Source organism: Phocoena sinus, chromosome 20 (assembly GCF_008692025.1).
Source record: "Phocoena sinus isolate mPhoSin1 chromosome 20, mPhoSin1.pri, whole genome shotgun sequence".
Lineage (NCBI taxonomy): Eukaryota > Metazoa > Chordata > Mammalia > Artiodactyla > Phocoenidae > Phocoena > Phocoena sinus.
In genome coordinates, this window is record NC_045782.1 from 44163841 (window position 1) to 44184634 (window position 20794).

Sequence of the window (20794 nt, forward strand, 5' to 3'; positions counted from 1 at the left end):
CTGAGGATCCTGGCTATTTTGTTTTAACTCTGAGTACCTGGAGTGCACTGCCCTCTTTAAGATACCACATAAATTAACTGTGAGAAAGGTAAAACTAATTGCCTAGAATACTCAAGTGAGAGCTAGAAATGCTTACAATGTGTAGTTTAACAAGTTGAGCAGGATTATTTAATTTATAGAGCATTTGATATGTCACAGCACTTTATACATGTTATCTAATATCCTCTGAAAAGGCATTTTAGAAAAGGCAGATGATGCCCACTTATAGATAAGGAAAGAGACTTGTTACAGCACTAGGACAGCACCTGGGTCCCTACCCACAAACCCAGGGCTCTTTCCTGAAGCAGAAAATAGCTTCAATTCTAGCTTTGCTACCACCTTGCTAAGTGATGCAGTTAACATGCAAGAAAAAGAGGCAAAAGAAAGCTATTTAAGCATTTAAGTTGGAAATGTGATAGGAAAGCAAAGTTGATACAACAAACAACCTAGGCGGATATGATATTATCTGATCTCCAAATAACTCCCATGGAACTAAATATTTTAAAAGGCCTGGGTATCTTTTACATAAATAAAAGTTACACTGTTTGGAAAAGCAAAATAGGTGAAATTAAAGAGGACAATTAATTTTAAAAGATGAAAATATAACCTAATAATAGCCATTAAGAGCAGTATAGTAGTAGACACAAAGTTCTCCCTTTCAGGGAAAAAAAAACAAAACAAAAAACTTTCTTCTGAAATTGGTATTATTTCTCAGTTCACAGAGCTGAGAAGATGGCATTCAACCTTGTGCAAAGATAAAAACATTACACTTTCTTTTCCAAATGCAAATAAATCTTTAGCCCATCACCAAACTCCAGAAACTGGGAAAATACTTTTCACTATTGTTTTAGTAGTGTGTAATAGAAGCCACTCTTACGGGTATAACTGTCTTCTCCCTCCTTACATGCGTTCAAATAATCAAAGCATGAATTTGAATTCATGGAGCCAGGAACAGTAAGGAAGAGACTCTGGGGTGATTAAGTACAGTATTTCATCCCTCACACCAAAACTAGATCCTTGTACAACACTGCTCTAAGTAATTTTCATGTTTCCAATTCCTATTGGATGGGTGGAATGAGGAAAGCCAATTAAGGTTTTCTTTGGTCTAAGTTCCATCTAAAGAAAAGAGTTTCACATCTGGTGCCTGACAAGGAAAGTTTCTATTATTAAGGAAACAGAATTGTAAACTATCCCCCCGCCACCCTGCCCCAATAATACCCTGTCAAGTTTTGCAGATAAAGTTAGAGAACTCTGGAAGGATCTGCTTGGTTTTCACTGAGAGAAAGAAAAGCAGAACAGAATAAAGCAAAAATACACCACTTGGAGAATAGGCCTAGATGATACATTTTTTGAAGTGCTACCATTTACAGGAGAATTTTACATATATTACCTCTTAGTGTTGACCTACATGTGAGGTAGGTAGAGAAAATAATTACTTCCCTTACTTTGTAGAAGGAAGATCAGAACAGAGACTCAAAGAGGTTAATGACCTGCCCAAAGTCAAAGGATTGGTAACTGGTTTTGCTGGCACTAAAGGCCAAGTCTTTATCTTCCAGTCCAGCACTTGTTGTGGTATTGCTAAGTGCCCAGGCAATGCAGACAATACTGGAGGACAAGACAGGTTTTCCAACGTGTGACAGTCAACAACATTCTTTCTCCTCTCTTTGTCCTCTCAGTCATAGGAGAGACAATGGTGTCTTAACTCTAGTGGGGGACTTTGGGGAGAAGCCCATCAATGACATAATGGGGCTCTAAAAATATAAAACATTAATTAACTAGTGGGAATTCCCTGGTGGTCCAGTGGTTAGGACTCCACACTTTCACTGCCAAGGGCTCGGGTTTGATCCCTCGTTGGGGAACCAAGATCCCGCAAGCCGTGCAGCACAGCCAAAAACAAAACAAAACACCAAAAACTGGTAACAACTATGGGCTTATACTCTTGTAGGGCAACCCCAGAAAAGTAAAGGCGGCACTCTGAGACTTTTGTCAATTAGTTTAATATATGTCCATAGGTAGTTCATACGAATGCTTAAATTACAAAATTAGCTGCCATGGTCCAAATGTGTGGGACTTTAAGAAAGCTTTTATTAATCAAAAGATAGCTAAGCATACCAACTTTGATTTCTAAAATGCAGGTTAAAGGTTTGTAAAACAAGGTTAATTCTAGAATTATATAGCATTAAGGTAATTTTGTTATTTTAATAACTTAATTTCATGAACTGTTAAAAAAAATATTACAATTGCATCTCCCAGTTTATACATTTCTGCATTAACCTAGAGAAAAACCCATGTGAAAAGTTTCCATGCAGTTACAAAGGCAGCAGCACATGCTGTTTTCACAGCAACTTGTTATTGCCTCAGAACACACCTGCACATAAAGCATCAACAAACAAAACCCACCCACCCCCTCCCACAAAAAACCCAACCCTTTCCCATCCCCAGCAAAAATTACCTGGTACAAGCAGTGACTTAAAAAATGCTTTCTTAGTAGGAAGCATTTATAAAATGCAGAGATCTGAACAAGCTAAATGCTTGTGCAGGTAGATGGGCCTCTCCCCCAAGAGTTCCTTCCTCAAGAGGCAGAAGGAACTCTCAATAGTCTAGGAAAGTTCATTTTTAAAAGTATGTTTATGCATATTCTTGGCTATTTCTTTGAAAGAATATACCCAGCCTCAACTGTGGAAGAGATAAAAGCAGAAGGAGAAGCAAAGGGATATGGCCATAACACAGAGAACAGAGCTTCTCCGTGAACATCCCATACGTTGCAGCGACCAAGAAGGAAAACTTTTGTGACTTCACATAGACCACTGATCTCATCTAGGTGAAGCAGTTAATTTTTCATGCATTTGTTACTCAAGAAAACATACAACCACTCAAAATACAGCATTCACATTGTCATTAGCTCATGGTATCAGGTAAGGAGGAAACCGTGCTCCTGTACTATCTATCCCTAGAATTTTCCACATACATGTAAGTATCCTAAAGCCTACAGATATCCTATCATACTGTCATCAGCACCTCCCACCTATAAACACATACTGAACTAGACTGTTGAGTCCCTGAAATCTCAACACCACATATAGTGTTCTAAATTTTATTTTTTTACAAGTTTAATGTAGACACAGAAGAGAACACCAAGCCATGTTTATTGTGCAATTCCAATAGTTATCTGTGGAATCTTGGTTTAGAGTCAGTCTTCATAGCCATTTCAACTGCCTAGTTTAAACAAAAAGCAACAATCTCATTATATATCTATAAATTTCATGATATTTCTTCAAATATCAAGCACTAAAAGTACTGATTCATGTTATAATTTTTAAGATGTTTTGAAACTACACAGATTTCATATATTATTCCTTTTATAAAATAATCAAAATAATTTGATTATCTGGAAGAAAATTACTGTAACAGAGTCCTTCCAATGTATCTATGACCTTTGTAAAACTCCAAACCAAAAACAGAACACATGATGAAATAAGGATTTCTCAGTCACTGGGAAACTTTAAGATAAGAAATGAACTGGTATTTTTTGTTTCCTGTGAATTAAGAGCTTACAGGTGGCATAAGGACTCAGATCTCTTGGATGACTTTACATGGCTTTCACTTTGATTTGTTTCATTTTCATTTGCTTCTTCTCCAATTTCTTTTGCTCACGCCTCAAGGCAGCTTCCTAGAGAGAAAGAGGGAATGCAAACTAAGATTTCAGTACTTGTTTAAAAAAAAGTCAAAACTAGAATACTGCCTATACTATTTAGGCTAGCACCACAAATAACATTCCAGAAGATAGTTTTAAGAATTGCTGGGGCTTCCCTGGTGGCGCAGTGGTTGAGAGTCCGCCTGCCGATGCAGGGGACGTGGGTTCATGCTCCGGTCCGGGAAGATCCCACATGCCGCAGAGCGGCTGGGCCTGTAAGCCGTGGCCACTGAGCCTGCACGTGCGCGTCCGGAGCCTGTGCTCCGCAACAGGAGAGGCCACAACAGTGAGAGGCCCGCGTACCGCAAAAAAAAAAAAAAAAAAAAAAAGAATATGGAAAGACACTTTCTTGAAAGATTGCTATATTTTTAATATAAAAAGTTTATAAGATGATCTACATTAAGAAATGAAATAAGTACACTGAATATACAGTTGAGGGACTAAATAAACTATATAGTATTAACAGTGGTTGGTTTTAGGGATGGGAACTGAAGGATTATGTTACATTGTTCTTACATGGTAGAATTAAGGTTAATTTTAATGTCTGTGTATATATTTCTCTATACTTTTCAAATTAAATATGTAACAAAACCAAACAAGGCTCTACCAGTAGTGGCAGGAAGGTCCAGATCATTGGTATAAATGAGCCATTCAAGCCAGAAATTCACTATAGGGTTTTTTGTGTTTTGTTTGGCTCCTTTCCCATTTAATTCACTGGATCTTTTTACAAGGTACCTAGGCCTAGATACTATAAAGTGGTGGTTCTAAAAAAAAATACATGGTTTACACCCACAAGCAACTTACAATCTGACTTAAGTTCTGGGCCCCTCTTTTACTTAAACCTACTATAGTTTCAAACTCTAGAAATAACTGGAGAACTTTTTTTTCCATAGAAAAATGAAAGGCATTATCTATTAATGAGTCCATGTAGATTCTTCCTGTATATCTGTTAAAAAGCCATTTATATTTATAAAGAAGATTGCATAAACACAGAGCTCTATTTTCAGGGGAAAAATACCCATCAACTAAACCAAACCAAACCAAACCAAACCAAAGATTGATGAGAAAGGATGAGAGGAGGGCTGTGGTACTCTGGGCACCTCACTCAACAGCATTAATGACTCTACCAGCAACTAAAGTGCCACACAGGGGCTCACTTTTTTTTTTCTTTTTTAAAAATTAATTTATTTATTTTTGGCTGTGTTGGGTCTTCGTTGCTGCGCGCGGACTTTCTCTAGTTGTGGGCACTGGGGGCTACTCTTTGTTGAGGTGCGCGGGCTTCTCATTGCGGTGGCTTCTCTTGTTGCAGAGCACGGGCTCTCGGCGCACAGGCTTCTAGTAGTTGTGGCGCACAGGCTGGGTTGCTCCGGGGCATGTGGGATCTTCCCGGACCAGGGCTCGAACCCATGTCCCCTGCACTGGCAGGCGGATTCTTAACCACTGCGCCACCAGGGAAGTCCAGGGGCTCACTTTTTCTTGGCAGCCTGCCTCCTCCACTTACAAGAATTTTCTTCAATCCTTGAGGTTATTCACATTAAAATTCACATTTCCCAGAACTTTGTTCTCCTCTTTTTTGATCAGCATTTACAAGGTTTAAAATTTTAGAGCTGGACTGCAGCATCTTACTTCACAAAACATGAGAACATGCTGATGTTTGAAACATAACGGACTACAGCCATAAAAAGCTCTTGAGTTTGAGATTCTAGTTATGTACAAAATAGAAAACAAAATACAAAGAAAAAATATTAGAATTCTCTAATTCTATAATCAAAATAAAATTTTTATAAAACAAGTTTATGTGGACCATAGGGCACATGTCCTGGCTTCTATTAAAATTCCAAATTTCTTTCTACCTTAGTATGTGTTTGGCTTGAAAGATGATAGTAGAACTTTCAAAAAGGGCCTACGCTGGGGGAACAGGATAATTCATATCATTCTCCAGGATTGAGGCTCAATCTAACATGGTTTGAACAGGAAGGATTATTCTTTTTTTTACAGTGCTATCAACTGTCCCAAGTGCTGAGAAAATGCTAAGCTTTTAGCCTGTGTACATTCCTACACAGAATTTCCTTAACAGCCAATATGGCACAAATAGGCATCCTTATAAATCTGAGTTCTACCCCAGTGATAAGAAAAGTTTGTCTTACCTCCAGCCTGCGCTGTTTCTCAGGATCTTCCTCATTCATGATTCGCTCCTTCTCTGCTCTTTTCTTCTCCTCACGCCGAGACTGGGCAGCTTCCTGTCTTTGCACATGCGTCAGCTTCAAGAAGTTCTCCTCCACTCGAGCTCGGTTCTTGTCTGCTTTTTGTTTGCCCTTTCCCCAGGAAACAAAGCAATTCATAAGAATTCCATTTCAATCCAAACAGATACAAAATCCCATTTAATATTCTTTCATAAAACCACTCCCATGTAGCACTTTTAAGTCAACTAGCAAAGATAAAATCACTGAAATAATCGAAAGCTGGGCCCCCTCCCCGCCGCCCCCTGGGGGGAAAAACATAATAAAAGGCTCCAACTTAAGGCTGCAGGTCTTACTTCTCTGTTGAGTCGAAACTTTTTGGCTTTATCAATAGAATAAATCACCATGTTCATCAGGGGTAGTAAAGCCTCCATATCCTTTGGGTAAGTGTTACCTGAGCCTGGCACTGGAAAACAAAACCATTTTCCTATTGAGTTAATGGCAGCATTCATACTTCTTGTATTAATTTTTTTTTCTTTTTGTATTAATAGGCTCCTTTCTCCAAATTTCTTAGGCAGCTAAAATACAGCAGAAAATAGAAATTAAAATATATAAAAGGATCTCTTACTGAAGAAACCAAAAAACCAATAAGCTGGCATGAGGTTTTTTTTTTAAAGATTTTCTTTTTGATGTGGACCATTTTTTTTAAGTCTTTACTGAATTAGTCACAATATTGAATCTGTTATTATGTTTTGGGTTTTTTGGCTGCAAGGCATGTGGGATATTAGCTCCCTGAACAGGGATCGAACCAGCACCCCCTGAATTGGAAAGCAAAGTCTTAACCACTGGACCGCCAGGGAAGTCCCTGGGGTTAGTTTTAATGTAGTTTTTTATAGCTATTGTTTAGAAAGAAACAATACTCTCCTTAAGATCATCTCACAGAAAACAAAGAACTCACACAGGACACAGAACACTCACCATTAAATGTAAACAACAGTGTCCTCTTAGTGTCAGGTAGCTTTAAAGGCTGACCTTCCCTGTCATAAAAGAAAGAGCTATTTAGAAGGAACGCAAGAGAGAGATACTTTCCATGCACATAAGTCACCCAATTCACTTAGATGAACAGATAACTGTGCAAATAATCAGCACAGTATTTGGCTTGGCATCCCCAAGTTAAATACAATCTCAGAGCCCGAAGGAGCTTTACAGATCATCTGGTCCACTCGTCTATCTGATGGATGCATTCCCAAGTATCTTTATCCTATCCTTCAACACATCCAGTGATGTCCCCTCCAGGCAGGATAATTCCATCTCACCTGGGGAGCCAGAAATGAGCCTGTATTTAAGTATGAGGCCCATATTTTAAATAACCTTTTTGTTTATTTTGATTTTTTTAGATGTTGGGGGTAGGAGTGTATTAATTAATTAATTTTTGCTGTGTTGGGTCTTCGTTTCTGTGCGAGGGCTTTCTCTAGTTGTGGCAAGTGGGGGCCACTCTTCATCGCGGTGCGCGGGCCTCTCACTATCGCCTATCGCGGCCTCTCTTGTTGCGGAGCACAGGCTCCAGACGCGCAGGCTCAGTAGTTGTGGCTCAGGCGCCTAGTTGCTCCACGGCATGTGGGATCCTCCCAGACCAGGGCTCGAACCCGTGTCCCCTGCATTAGCTGGCAGATTCTCAACCACTGCGCCACAAGGGAAGGCCTATTTTGATGGATTTTTTATGTTTTATTTCTAACTCTTAATCCATCTTCCTATGATGAAGGATCTTATTTTTGAGTCAGGCTCAGAATAAGTTGAGAAATATCTACTATAACATATATAATTTAGTTCTGACTCCTCAAAGAATCCTCTTGCAATCTTTGACTTTCAAAGACTTTCACCTCCCCACACACACAAAATGCTCCATGAATGCCGCAATGTGATACTTTGTCCCAAGTGTTATTACTGAGTTCAGCAAGGCAAGGATGATGCAACACCATCTAGAGGCATAAGTAATTTTGATTACCTTAGTGATTTTGACACAAAATTAAAATTTAAATTGGCTTTTAACTGTATTCAACTCCACAGTCCTTAGCCAAAAATTTAGGTCAGAACCAATTCTACACCAAGGGTAAACTTAAATATGCTCTCCTGCAACAGGATGTGAAATCAAACAGCAAATTCAAACCCTGAATATTTACATTCGAACAATATTACTATAAAGCCAGAAACTTTACGGGCATTAAGGGTGTCTGATAATACACTAGAAAGAATATAATCACTCAACCATTCAAAGTAGAAAGCCGGAAAATGCCATGAATTATAAAATGCATACACCTGCAATCAAACACAAATCAAACGTCACAGATTCACATCATAAATTAAAAAGGAAAAAAATCCCCAAAAAACAACCACCCTAGACTACAAAGGACAGAGACTACCAATTGTATTTTTCTTAGTATTAGCCATTCTGTTAGATTCTCAATTTACCTCACTGAGTGGGTGATGCATACATGCGGTGACACATGCAAACTGGGGAGGCTTATTTGATTGTCCCCCATAGGTTTTCAATTACCTTCACGATGCATGCAGTCAAAGCAAAGGAAAACTTGGATGCTGTCACCAACTTCCCTCACTCATTTGGGAAGGGAAATTGCAGAAGCACCTTGCAGGTGTTTCAACACAGAAAGCTAGTGAAGAAAACTGATTTCAATATTTTTATTTCATACGTACTCTTGCATAATTTTTGGACCAGAGAACTGGTCTGAAAAATGAACGGATTCAATCTTGTCAGCATAGTGTGTAAGAAAGTGAACCATCTGAAATAAGAAAAGAAAATTATTTTTTTAAAGTAGGTTTGATGCACTTCTCTTTTTTCATAGATATTCACTCTTTAATCCTCCTTACTTTTGCACGTCATGAAGGCTAAAGCTTAAAAAAAATTAAATTTAAATAAGGACTCTCCCTATGATGAAACTACTGCCCTTCTTTAGTCACACCAATGATCAAAATTGAGCAGCTGAAAATATATCTCAAAATAGTGTTCAAAATACGAGTGAAAGCATGAACATAAAATGTAAATAATTTTAGGAATTCTTCACAACCACATCACCCAGAACTTACATTTAGAACTGTCTTTGAGCTACCCTATATTTTATGATACTAAGATGTGCTGTTACCATACACAACCAATAGGAAAAAACAGCTCTTTATATACCCGTCTTCTACACAAACTGAAACTTTAACAAACGTACTAAAATGAATGGTGATAAGGATTAAAGTAGTAGTCCTTTTTCAAAAAACCTGAAAGCCATTGGCAATCCTAGGGACAATTTGTTCTTGATTTAGAGAGAATTTCTTGACTAATAAAACTGTCTTTTTGACAAGTGAATCTATTGTTTAAATAAAGTATTTTAATGGTTGTGTGGGAAAGGAAAATAAAATGAAGAATTTGTACAGTGTAACTTTCAGGGAGACTGCCCCGTAAATGGTCTACAAATGTATGTCTTCTATTGTATTTACCTTTGTATCCATCATTCCCTCTGTGACTTCTCCCATCTCTGACAGGATGGCCAAGGAGTCAGGCAGTCCATACTTCGCTCCAGACTTAGGTTTGTCACTACAAAACTCACTCTAGAGGAAGACGTAGTTGAAAGTAAAACATGATATTTTGTTATGCACAAGGATTGTTTTTTCTCAAGAGAATATGTACTGACCTATTTCAAAGTGACACAACTGTTCAAGTGATATAATTACTTTATGCTCTGAAGTCAAACATTTATGTAATAAAGAGGCACAGTTTCGACATATTATCTGAAAAAGAACCTGACATACCAGATCCTGCATCTCTTTCTGTAGTCGTACCAAGGCTTTCCGAGTACCAACAGCAAACACATAGGTATCCATGTCTTCATCATTCATGGTTACTTTTATTGCTTCAAAAAAAAACCAACAAAACTCACCTGTTAGGTTCTGTGATAGGCAGATTTCTAAGACAGCCCCCAATATGCCTGCCTGCTGGTGTATACATCCTCCCCTCGAATGTGAGCAAGACTTATGAATGTGATGGTATAATCATTACCATGATTATGCTGTGTTACATGGCAGATGGTCCCTAATCAGGTGACTTTGAGTTAATCAAAAGGGACACTATCCTGGGTGGACTGACCTAATCAAGTGAGTCCTCAAAAGGGACTGGACCCTACTTGAAGAAAGGGTGAAAGTGTGAAAGGGCTATGGGGTGGAGGGGAACCACGTGGCAAGGACCTGAGAATGGCCTCTAGGAGCTAAGAGCGGTTCCCAGCGACAACTAGCAGGAAAATAGGAACTTGCAACCACAGGGAACTGAATTCTGCCAACAGCCTAAATGACCCTATGAAGAGGGGCCCAAGCTCTAGAGGCATGGAAGCTCTGTGCACCGCCCCACCCCCATGCCTCTCTTCCATTTGGCTGTTCCTGAATTGGTAGCCTTTACAATAAACTGGTAAATGTAAGTAAAGTGTTTTCCTGAGTTCTCTGAGCTATTCTAGAAAATTATTGAATCTGAGGGGAGGGCTGTGGGAACTCTGGATTTATAGCTGGGCAGTCAGAAGTACGGTAGCCTGGGGCCTGCAACTGGCATCTGAAGTGTGGGCAATCTTGTGGGAATGAATGAGACCTTTAACTTGTGGGATCTGGCATTAACTCCAAGTAGATAGTATCAGAATTGAATTGAATTGTTGGACACCGAACTGGTATCTGGAGAATCAGAGAATTGGTTGTTGGTGTTGGAAACACCCCAGAGGCAGGTTAAACAGTTTTTAATACTCGACATTGGGCCAGAGAGATAAAGTTATAGCCTAAAGAGTCTGGTATGATAAAACGTGGCCCTATTTGTCTTATTAACTATATCTTTAAAAGTCTGGGTCAAAATTTACCAGTATATATGTGGAAGAAGGGAAATGTTAATGAAGGGAAATATAGCAAAGATCTGGCAAGATGTCAGCTGCTAAAGAAAAGGTTTTCTGCTCTTTTAAGCAGAACCCACATAAAAAGGCTTAAAAATATAAAAAACCCATATGTTTGTTGAGGCTGCTTTTCATTGCAGGGAAAAAAAACCCAAAACAGCAAAAAAGGTAAAAGGCTGGCTGGCTCAGAGGAAAAGAGAAGATTAAATCTACCTCAGGAAAGAACTGAAAATGATTAACACAACACTCTAAAAAATAATTTCTACAAAAAGATGGCTGAAGATGCAGCAAAACTTCCTCCTTTGAGTTTTAACTGAGGAGGCTCTAAAAATTCGTGGGTTAAATCATCAGTGGCCACATTAGAAAAATTAAAATAAATAAACAGGCTTCCAACTAACAGTAAGACCTTTAAAATAACAATTGAGTTTCAATCCAATAAAAAGTACCTAATTATATTACCAATATAGCACTTATTAACCAAATACTACTTTGTATTTTGATATATATGCATACATTTCTTGTTCTACTAGCTTATATAAAAGACTGTCTCATGTATTTTTGTTTCTTGCAGCAGTGGGAGTCAGCACAATTATTTATTGGAAGAATGAAGGGAGGGGGAATGTGGCATTTCTAATGAAGGACACAATTTTCAGATTAACATGTTAATTTAACAAAGGAAAGAAAGTATACCAAACAATAAGGTCTCCATATTGTGTTATGAACTCATTCAGCCCAAGATGTATTACTTGAGGCAAAAAATATTTGAAAAAAAAACCCCAGCCTACTGCCAAAGATAAAAGCAGATACCAAAAGCAGAGTCAGACGTGAGGGCAAACGGTCTGTGACAACTGTTTTTCCCTCCATCATCCAGGTTGATTCTGTTGATCTACCTGGTGACAGAGTATTACCTCTTTCCCCACAAAAAGCACATATGTCTCCTCACACCCACCTGCACCTCCACCCCCAGTTTCACACTGAGTGGAAGATGATCTGTCTAGATAGAAAAGGTTCCATTTTTTGGGCAAGGGACACAAGTTGTTAGAAAGTCCAAATATAATCCTGGCAAGAAATAGAACAAGCTCTAAGAAGTTAAGAATTCAATCTGTACAGAGAAAACCAGCAGGAAGAATACATACCACTTGATCACTCACTGGCCTCATCATCCGGGCCAGGACATTCAATAAGTCCTGTCTCTTGAGGAACTAAAAAACAAAAAAAAAGCCCAAGAGAACAATTGCAACTTCTGTTTGCTACAAGAGAAGACATTGGAGGGGGACTCAAATGCTTCATCAAATATACTCTACATTTGCCAGTCAGTAAAAAATGATTTTTATTTACTTATTTGGCCGTGCCGCGTGGCTTGCAGGATCTTAGTTCCCTGACCAGGGATCGAACCTGGGCCTCCTGCAGTGGAAGCGCAGAGTCTTAACCACTGGACCACCAGGGAATTCCCAAAAGATGATTTTTAGATCTCATTTTAAGTCAAACATGAAAAAAATGAGACACTGATCTTACAGGACTTGGGATCACACTGGAAAAAATGAAAGGAAGATATACACTGTACCAGAAATTCCCTACTTACCCTCAGCTGGATAAGCATCCCCTCACAGCACACTCGACCAGAACACCATAGGTTGTAAATGTGCTCATTCTCCTGGTTCAGCTTTCCTGTGCTGGTGGCTTCTTTGTTAGTTCCATCATCCCCTAGGGGTAAAACCATTAACATGATTCACTGGAAATGTTGGGGCCTAATCACCACACACTCTTCTACTCTGACCCCAAAATGACGGTACCTTTAGGTTAACAATACTTATCTATCTTATAGAACTCTCCTTTAGACATAGATTACAACAGATGGGCATTATTCTTTTTACTTTTAAAATGCTTTATTGTCGTCATTAAAAAATTATGGACTCTAGCATTACTTGTGTGTCCTTGTTAGTTAACGACATTCAGCTTGGAATATAAGTATCTCAAGAGTAGGTACAAAATGGAGCAAAGTCAGTCTAAATGTCTCTGCCAAAAGTTAAAAAAAAAACAAAACCTATGTAGTGAATTAAAAATACCATTAATACTAACTATTCAACACTCCCTCACTGTGTTTCCTTTCATTTAACTTTATCCAAGTTTGTTTTTCCTGCAGCAAAATGATAACAGTGGTATTAAGAGCTACAAAAAGCTCAAATTCCAATAATTTCCTCTCTTCATTTAATTCATTAATGTATAAAAAAATGTGTCCAACTTTACAAGGTAAAGCAGACTGACACACCAAATGAAAACACGCCAAGGGAAGTAGAAGGCATTAAAGGCTGCTTATTTTTTTCCTAATTTCCAGGTCAAAATACTGAAATAGTATATGGTACAGTGGACAGCATGGACTTTGGAAGCAGGTAGACTAGGTTCTAATATCATGGTTGCAGTTGAACAGCTTAGACAAATTTTAACACTTCTCCGGACTTCAGTTCCCTCCTTAGGAAAACAGAAACTATATCCAACTGACAGTATTGTTCTAAAGATTAAATAAGAAACAATGTATGCAAAGTACCTAGCACAACATAGTTAGTACACAGTCCTGCTAAAGGGCAGAAGAGATGGATACTTGCTTGCTATCAAAGGGAAACAAAGTGTTTAAAGCCAAACTGAAGTGAAGGTGTTTACCCCCTACACTACACCATTACAGGACTTCCTCTAAGGGGTCAGTGTACATCTTGTACATCTCTACAGTGGATCTGACACTAAAGTGCCTAAAACCTGAAGGAATTTTGAAGGACTTCTAATTTCTAAAAGATGAATTGAAAGCATTGATCAAGCTACCTAAAATGTCAAAATTCTTTGCTTTTGGCCAGATTTTTATCAACTTGTTTTGATAACACTGATTGTCTCATTCTATCTGAAGCTGTACAGCAAATGATTGATGAAAGGTGAGAAAATTATTTCATGAATGCAATTCATCCATTATGCAAAACCTAACAAAAAAGGGATCCTTGAGAGAAGGAAAAAAAGCAGCCTCTTCAGCAGTCCATGAAAGTAGTTAGATGCTTACACTGAGCAGAATAAGCAGTTCTTACCAGAAAGTTTTCAAACAGGTGGCTAGACTTGTATTAGCCTAACTTACCTACTAAGGTAAAGTTGCTCTCCAAAAGCTCCCTATGAGTGTTAAACCAGGCCTGAGCAAGGCGACTGTTTTTATTCTTCCCGATGATATAATTCATGATGTAGGCAAGCAGACCAGTCACCATTAAAATCTCTAGATAATAACTCTCCCAACTGTTCTGGAGGTGTGCAGGAACCTAAAGAAGAACAATCGTTCCATTTAATGTTGGCTGAGGCTGAAGGACGAAGTCTAACTCAAGGTATGAAGGAGAATGAGAAAACCCATAAACAGAAGTGGATTACGTTAGATAATTGTCACTGAATATGGTTATACTTTGAAAAATATGCCCATTTTGGTTTTCCAAGTCATCTTTCTTTTTTTTCAGTGTTACTTTTTTTTTTTAATGAAGGTTTTATTATTTATTTATTTATTTGGCTGCGTTGGGTCTTCATTGCTGCACGCGGGCTTTCTCTAGTTGCAGCGAGCAGGGGCTACTCTTTGTTGCAGTGCGCGGGCTTCTCATTGCATTGGCTTCTCTTGTTGCACAGCGTGGGCTCTAGGCATGCGGGCTTCAGTAGTTGTGGCACTTGGGCTCAGCAGTTGTGGCTCGCGGGCTCTAGAGCGCAGGCTCAGTAGTTGTGGCGCACGGGCAAAGTTGCTCCGCAGCACGTGGGATCCTCCTGGACCACGGATTGAACCCGTGTCCCCTGTGTTGGCAGGTGGATTCTTAACCACTGCACCACAAGGGAAGTCCTTCCAGGTCATCTTTGTAAAAGATTCTTTAAGGAAGTATGAGGATAATCAAATGGGATGAAACGCTGGAAAGCCCTCTGTATTCATCTTGATTCTGAGTCCCACCTCCCAAATAAACCCAACGTCTATCCTCCTCATTCCTTGGTAAATAAAACTAGGAAGGCTAAAATAAAAACATATGGGTTGTGGTACTTCCCTGGTGGCACAGTGGTTAAGAATCCGCCTGCCAATGCAGGGGATATGGGTTCAAGCCCTGGTTCGGGAAGATCCCACATGCCAAGGAGCAACTAAGCCCGTGTGCCACAACTACTGAGCCTGCGCTCTAGAGCGTGCGAGCCACAACTACTGAGCCCGTGTGCCGCAACTACTGAAGCCTGTGCGCCTAGAGCCTGTGCTCCATAACAAGGGAAGCCACCACAATGAGAAGTCTGTGCACTGCAATGAAGAGTAGCCCCCGCTCACCGCAACTAGAGAAAGCCTGCGCGCAGCAACAAAGACCCAATGCAGCCAAAAATAAAATAAATAAATAAATAAATTTATATAAAAAGAACCCAACAAAAGATACAGGTTGTTTTTCCGTGTGTCCACTGCATCAGAAGAACTGATGTCAAACTCTTTCATGGCTCCCACATTACAACAACACCAGCTACGTGTCACTAATTATATTTCTGAGATTAATGACAGCAAGATATTTTGTTGGTTAGTTTGGGATTCAAAACCTGTATACCTACATCAACAATTGTTATTGGGTCTTTATTTTTGCTAGAAGAAGTATCTGGTTTGTCTTCATAACCTTCAAATTCTTCATCATCATATGGTTCACTCTCGGTATCTCCCTCCTACGAAAATGAGGCACAATCTGTTTTCCCCCACTAACATCACCAGCAACTTTATCTCATTTTTATAGATAACATTTGTAAGGAAAAAAGAACATGAAAGCAGCAAGCACAGAACACAGAGATCTTACATATTTTAAACAAATGATGACCTCCCCCATGCATTGAACCCGGAGTTCTAAATGATACAACTCCCACCCACCCACATACCAATACATATCCACCCCCACTCCATCATCCTCCATCCAGGCTTTCCATAGAGGAGAAAAATACAATTCATTTTTTGTTGAATGTAAAAGGTGAGAACATACCACAAACATTTAGAAGAGCTCCACCTACTGAATAAAAATGAGCATACCAGAGGATAAAGGTCTCCTTAGACCTGGGCATTACTTTTAATGTCTGGGAAAAGTGCTAGTTACACATTGTCCCATCCTTCCACTTTCCCAAGAAATCAATAAAGAACCTTTACCTGGGTATCTGCATCTTCAAAATCTCCTTCTTGGCTTTCATCCTGCCCTTCCAACTCCACAGTAGTCTCGTCTTCATCATCTTCAGTGGTTATCACTCGTTGAGGAGATTCAGTAACAGAGTCTTCTGTGATATCCTCAAATTCAGCAAAGTCATTATCATCATACTCTACGATGTCTTCCTCATCCTCGAAATCATCAAACTTGGCTTCAGAGACACTCCCAAATATCAAAAGAACAACACAGAAAGCATGGAAGGCTTTCATTGCCCCTTAAAAATGAGTCAAACAAGACAAAAACAAAAACCCTAAGTGGACTGCCATTCTACACATACTGATCACATTTTGTAAACGGTTAAAAATTAAATCTAAGACTCTCCCACTTTTCTCTTATTTAATACTGTTCATTTCAGATAGCATTATATAAAGAATAATAAGTTGAGGTTCAAGAGGCCTGGGTTCTAGTCTGGACTCTCTCACTAGTTATCTGTAAAATCTTGTACTAGTCATTTAATTTCTTTAGGTTGGTTTCCATTTACACTGTGTATTCAGTATGCAGTTTTTGAACGCCTATAAAAAGCTTTATATAGAAACTGGGAGAGGGATAATGAAAGAAGAATGAGATGCAACTATCTGTTGGTTGTAATAAAAATAATACATGAATGGAAAAGCTATTCATTCTTAGATCAACTTTATGTGTGCACATCATCATCATCATCAAAGCACATGTTTAAGACACAAAGTGCTAGGCACTGTCCTAAAGACTTTACAAAAAGCAACTAATTTAATCCTCATGACGACCCTCTGAAGAAAGTGGTTTTATTAACATCCCCATTTCATAGATAAGGAAAATGAGGCACAGAAATGCTAAGTAATACAACCACCAAGTGACAGAGAACTATGTTCTGATGCCAGTTTTGCCTCCAGAATCCCTGCTATCATCCACTTCTCAGGCAGCATCTCCAATGTAAGCCAGTAGCAGTGATTTTGTTACTGATTTAAAGCAGCAATTTTTGCTAACACCACCTACTCAAGAACCACAGTATTATCCTAAATGGTCTCCTCTGCTCAACTCTCTCCCTACTCCCTACTTCTCACTAAAAACTACTGTTATCCTTCTAAAACATGACTTCTGTTACATAAGGATTCAATCACCAATGAAGGCTAACCAATTACCCAAAGAATAATATAAAACTCCTCTGGCTTTCATTGCTTTTCATAAAATGATCCTACCATATCAAATAAAATGTTCCCTCACTAAGCATATCACCATGTCGGATACTATGCCAAGAGAACCTAGCTTCAAGGACGTGAGTTACAGTATGACAGGGAAAATCTGAAACCGGTTAAACCATACATACATACAAAAAACAAACTTATTTTGTTTATTAAAAATTCTTATGAATGAAGTTAGAACCCAAGTTGTTTTAGAAGCAAATACACAACAAAAAGGTTTAGAAGGTCATACATACATCTACATATAAATAGTAGTTATTATGTATGATAGGATTATGGACATTTTGCCTTTATTTTTCTTTATATTGAATACTTTCCTAATTTTTCTATTATGTTCTTATAATAAAATGTTCTTTAAAAAATAAAATAAAAGGATAGTTCCTGCACTCAAGAAGAGGCAGTGCAGACTGAGGAACAGCTATAGCATAGAGGGCTGAAACAGCGCATTTTAGGAGTTTGGTATGATAGAACATTGGGTTTGTAGACCCAAATGGGGGAAATGAGGCTAAAAAGGCCAGCACAGGCCAGATCATGATGATCCTTATTTATTTATTTATTTGATCACCCTTATTTAAATACCACACTAAGAAGTTTGGATGATTAGAATCAACTAAAGGATTTAAGTAAGAGAGTGACACAATCAGATTTGCAATTTAACCCTGACAGCTCATACAGAGGGTGAATTAGAAAAGGGCACCTGAGGTGGGAAAAATAGGAAGTGGCTGAGATAATTAGATAAGAGATAAAACACAACTGAACTGGCAGTGGTATTGGGAATGAACAGGAAAACAGATTTGACAGGTATTAAGAATTATATTTGTCAGCATAAAGTGACTGAATATAAGGAATGTGGGGGAAGGAAGATCTGGGGTGATTCCAAGTTTTGCTTGATTAACAGCTGGACAAAGTCATCCTTGAAATAAAAATCATAAAGGAGCGAAAAAATTGGGGAAGGCAATAAATTAATTTAATACTTGTTGAAAAGTTTTAAGTGTTTTCAGCAGTATGTTAGATGATTAACATTTATCTCTTAATTTTCACAATATCCTAAAAGGTATTATAACCTATTTTACAAAGGGGAGGAAAGGAAGCATTTGAAGTATAAGCCTGGAGTTCAGGATACGTGCCTAAGCTGGAAATAGAGATGGTGTGAGAATGGAAGAGATCCCCAGGGAGTATTAAGAGTTAGGTTTAAAAAAAAAAGCACCAAAAAGTCTTGAAACAAATCATAACAGCTAAGAGTTGTGCATAATAGGGAGAACTGGAATGGGAAACTAAGGAGTGGTTAAAGAAAAAGAGACTTTGGTCACAGTGGTAGCACAGAAGTCAAAGGAGAAGCATATTTCTAAGAAGGAAACAGAGCTCGGTTTCAATTGCTGCAGAAAGTTTAAGTAAGATATGGACCAAAAATTTCCCAATGTTAATAAGGAAGTCATTATTGGCAACTGCAAGGAAGTGGTAAGTATGAAAGCCAGGATGCAGGGAGCTGAGTACTAACAGAGTGAATGGGTGGCAAAAGGAGTATGTATTGGGGTGGCCAAAAAGTTCGTTCGGCTTTAAGTTCAAAAAAGACACATTTTTCACTTTCATGAAGAACTTTATTGAACAACACATTCACTAACTGAAAGAACTTTCTGGCCAACCCAATACTGATCTCTCAAGGTGCTCTGGCATAGTGAATATTCTATATCTCATATTTACAACACCATAAATTCATAAAGGAAATTGGCTCAATATCAAAGGCTATTGCCCAATACCTTGCAACTCACGGCTGCTCAAAAAATGTTCTTAAAATTGGACAAAGCTCATAAATTTTGAAAGGCACCAATGATTTGAGAAATGCCACCAAGGATAGGCCAATATTATATCCTTTCCAATATTTGATCTTTGAGGTTAGCACCAGGGGACATTTTATGGGGAAACATAGCTGCCCTCTTGACAACAACCTCAAAGAGGCTTGCGATGTGTCTCCAAACACCCTTAGCTTCACAGTCAAAAGTGGAAGACATATGAAAAGGAGCACGTATGTTGGTGGAGTTAGGTTTTGGTTCAAAACATCAGCTCTACCATTCGCCAGCCATGTGACCTTGGGCTAATTACTTAAACCCCTGTTCCCCACATACAAAAAAGGGATAGTCATTCACTATTTGCCTCACAGGGCTGTAGTGGATATTACAAGAGATACGTGCTTGGCACATAGAAGGTACTCAATAAATGGCAGTTCCCATTACTTCCTTCCACTGTGCCTTATGAACGCCCTTTAAGGTGTAAAAATACTTCATTTTTAGTGTTTCTCTTTCAGATCTCAGTTTTAAACTTTTTCAAATAGAAGCAAATAAAGGTTAACACTGGCACAGTCAACTTGATTAACTCCCTGACAAAACGTCTGTCATTTCAAAGTGAATTTCCACTTAGAACGTTCACACCACAGAAGCACTTCTAAGTTAACTCAGCCCTGTAACAGAGCTCCTTTAAGGATATTTAGGTTAAAATTATCCAAGCCATCCGTGCCTTGGCCTTCCTTCCCAGAAGTCTGTCTGGTGCACCTGTCAACTCATTTCTCAAACGCACAACTCCCTGCCTGAGAGGCAGTCCTGAGACTCCTGGGGCAGGGCACCCCAGCACTAACAAGTCTGGTCTGATTTCTTCTGCTAGCTCACCTGGCAGTCTCAGCGATTGGGACTGGACTTAAAAACGGAAGAGGAATAAGTGCAGGAATCATTCCTTGTTGGCATTTTAGAGTAGGCCTTTCTGACAATGGCCAGACCCTGAGGCTTCTGGAGATCATGGAGACATTCCCGTCTCCTTACACATGTTGGATAAAAACATGTCATGTTAGAAACCTTCAGAGAAGAAGGACCACAGAGGTTGCTGCTTCTGTTAAGCCTGCGGGGTCTAGTCTTTCCCCAGCAAGGAGAATCAATTCTACGCTCCATTCTTCCTGCTGGCACGCTGTGGGCTTGCTCTAACTTTGCCCTGTGGTTGGCATTTGCTCACAGTTCTGGAAGTTCCCAAAAACCGTTAAAAGTCCACCCCAACCCGATCAGAACTCCCAACAAAAAACGGGCCTTGGGGTGGACAAAGTCTGGTTTGTTTTTAAGAAAGTCGGGAAAGGCGAGAAGGCGCGGGGACCGAGGCATGTCACCATAGGCTGGACTTACGGGATGGGGTGGGAAAAGGGACCTGGTTAGGCCACGCAAATCAGCGTCACCGCTCGGCCCAGCCCGACCCCACCGACTAGCGCGTCACGGCCCGCTCCCTACCTGTACCGAGTGCTAGAACCCGGCCCAGCGCTCCTGCGGCTGCCGCCTTACCCTGCCTGCCTCTCGGGCCGGCCACCGCCTGCCGGGTCACTGCGGTTTCACTGCCCTCAACGCCTCTAGGACAGCCTGACAAGGTAGCTCAGTCACGCCGCACCACTCTTCACGTAGCCTCCGCCAGCCGTTACGTAGAATGCGTGCGGCCCGTCCGCGCCTGCGCACGGCGCGGGGGCGGGACACAGCTCAGGGGGCCGAGCGAGACCTCCTCCTCCCCCGCCCAGCTGAGGCGACGTGTGGAAGCTGGGAGA

General features: G+C 39.6%; 1 protein-coding gene and 1 non-coding gene across 7 annotated transcripts; both read right to left on the reverse strand.

Moving 5' to 3' along the window:
• Positions 1-2472: 2472 nt before the first annotated feature.
• On the reverse strand, positions 2473-20706 carry CCDC47 (coiled-coil domain containing 47). Of its 6 annotated transcripts, none has more exons than XM_032616927.1 (13): positions 20490-20677; positions 15994-16262; positions 15417-15524; positions 13954-14128; positions 12421-12542; positions 11971-12040; positions 9727-9827; positions 9415-9525; positions 8626-8711; positions 6892-6950; positions 6270-6379; positions 5881-6048; positions 2473-3709 (listed from the first exon to the last, which is right to left on the reverse strand). In XM_032616927.1, the coding sequence occupies exons 2-13, from the start codon at positions 16255-16257 to the stop codon at positions 3629-3631; spliced, it is 1455 nt and encodes a 484-aa protein (XP_032472818.1). In that variant the 5' UTR covers positions 16258-16262; positions 20490-20677; the 3' UTR covers positions 2473-3628. The 6 variants fall into 6 exon arrangements, 1 of the variants encoding a protein (XP_032472818.1); XR_004347567.1 differs by lacking the exon at positions 2473-3709 and adding an exon at positions 4085-5435 and having other exon boundaries at positions 11975-12040; positions 20490-20698; XR_004347569.1 differs by lacking the exon at positions 2473-3709 and adding an exon at positions 4147-5435 and having other exon boundaries at positions 11975-12040; positions 20541-20704.
• Positions 12213-12285, reverse strand: TRNAG-UCC. Its single transcript has one exon. It is a non-coding gene; the product is annotated as a tRNA-Gly (tRNA).
• Positions 20707-20794: the final 88 nt, after the last annotated feature.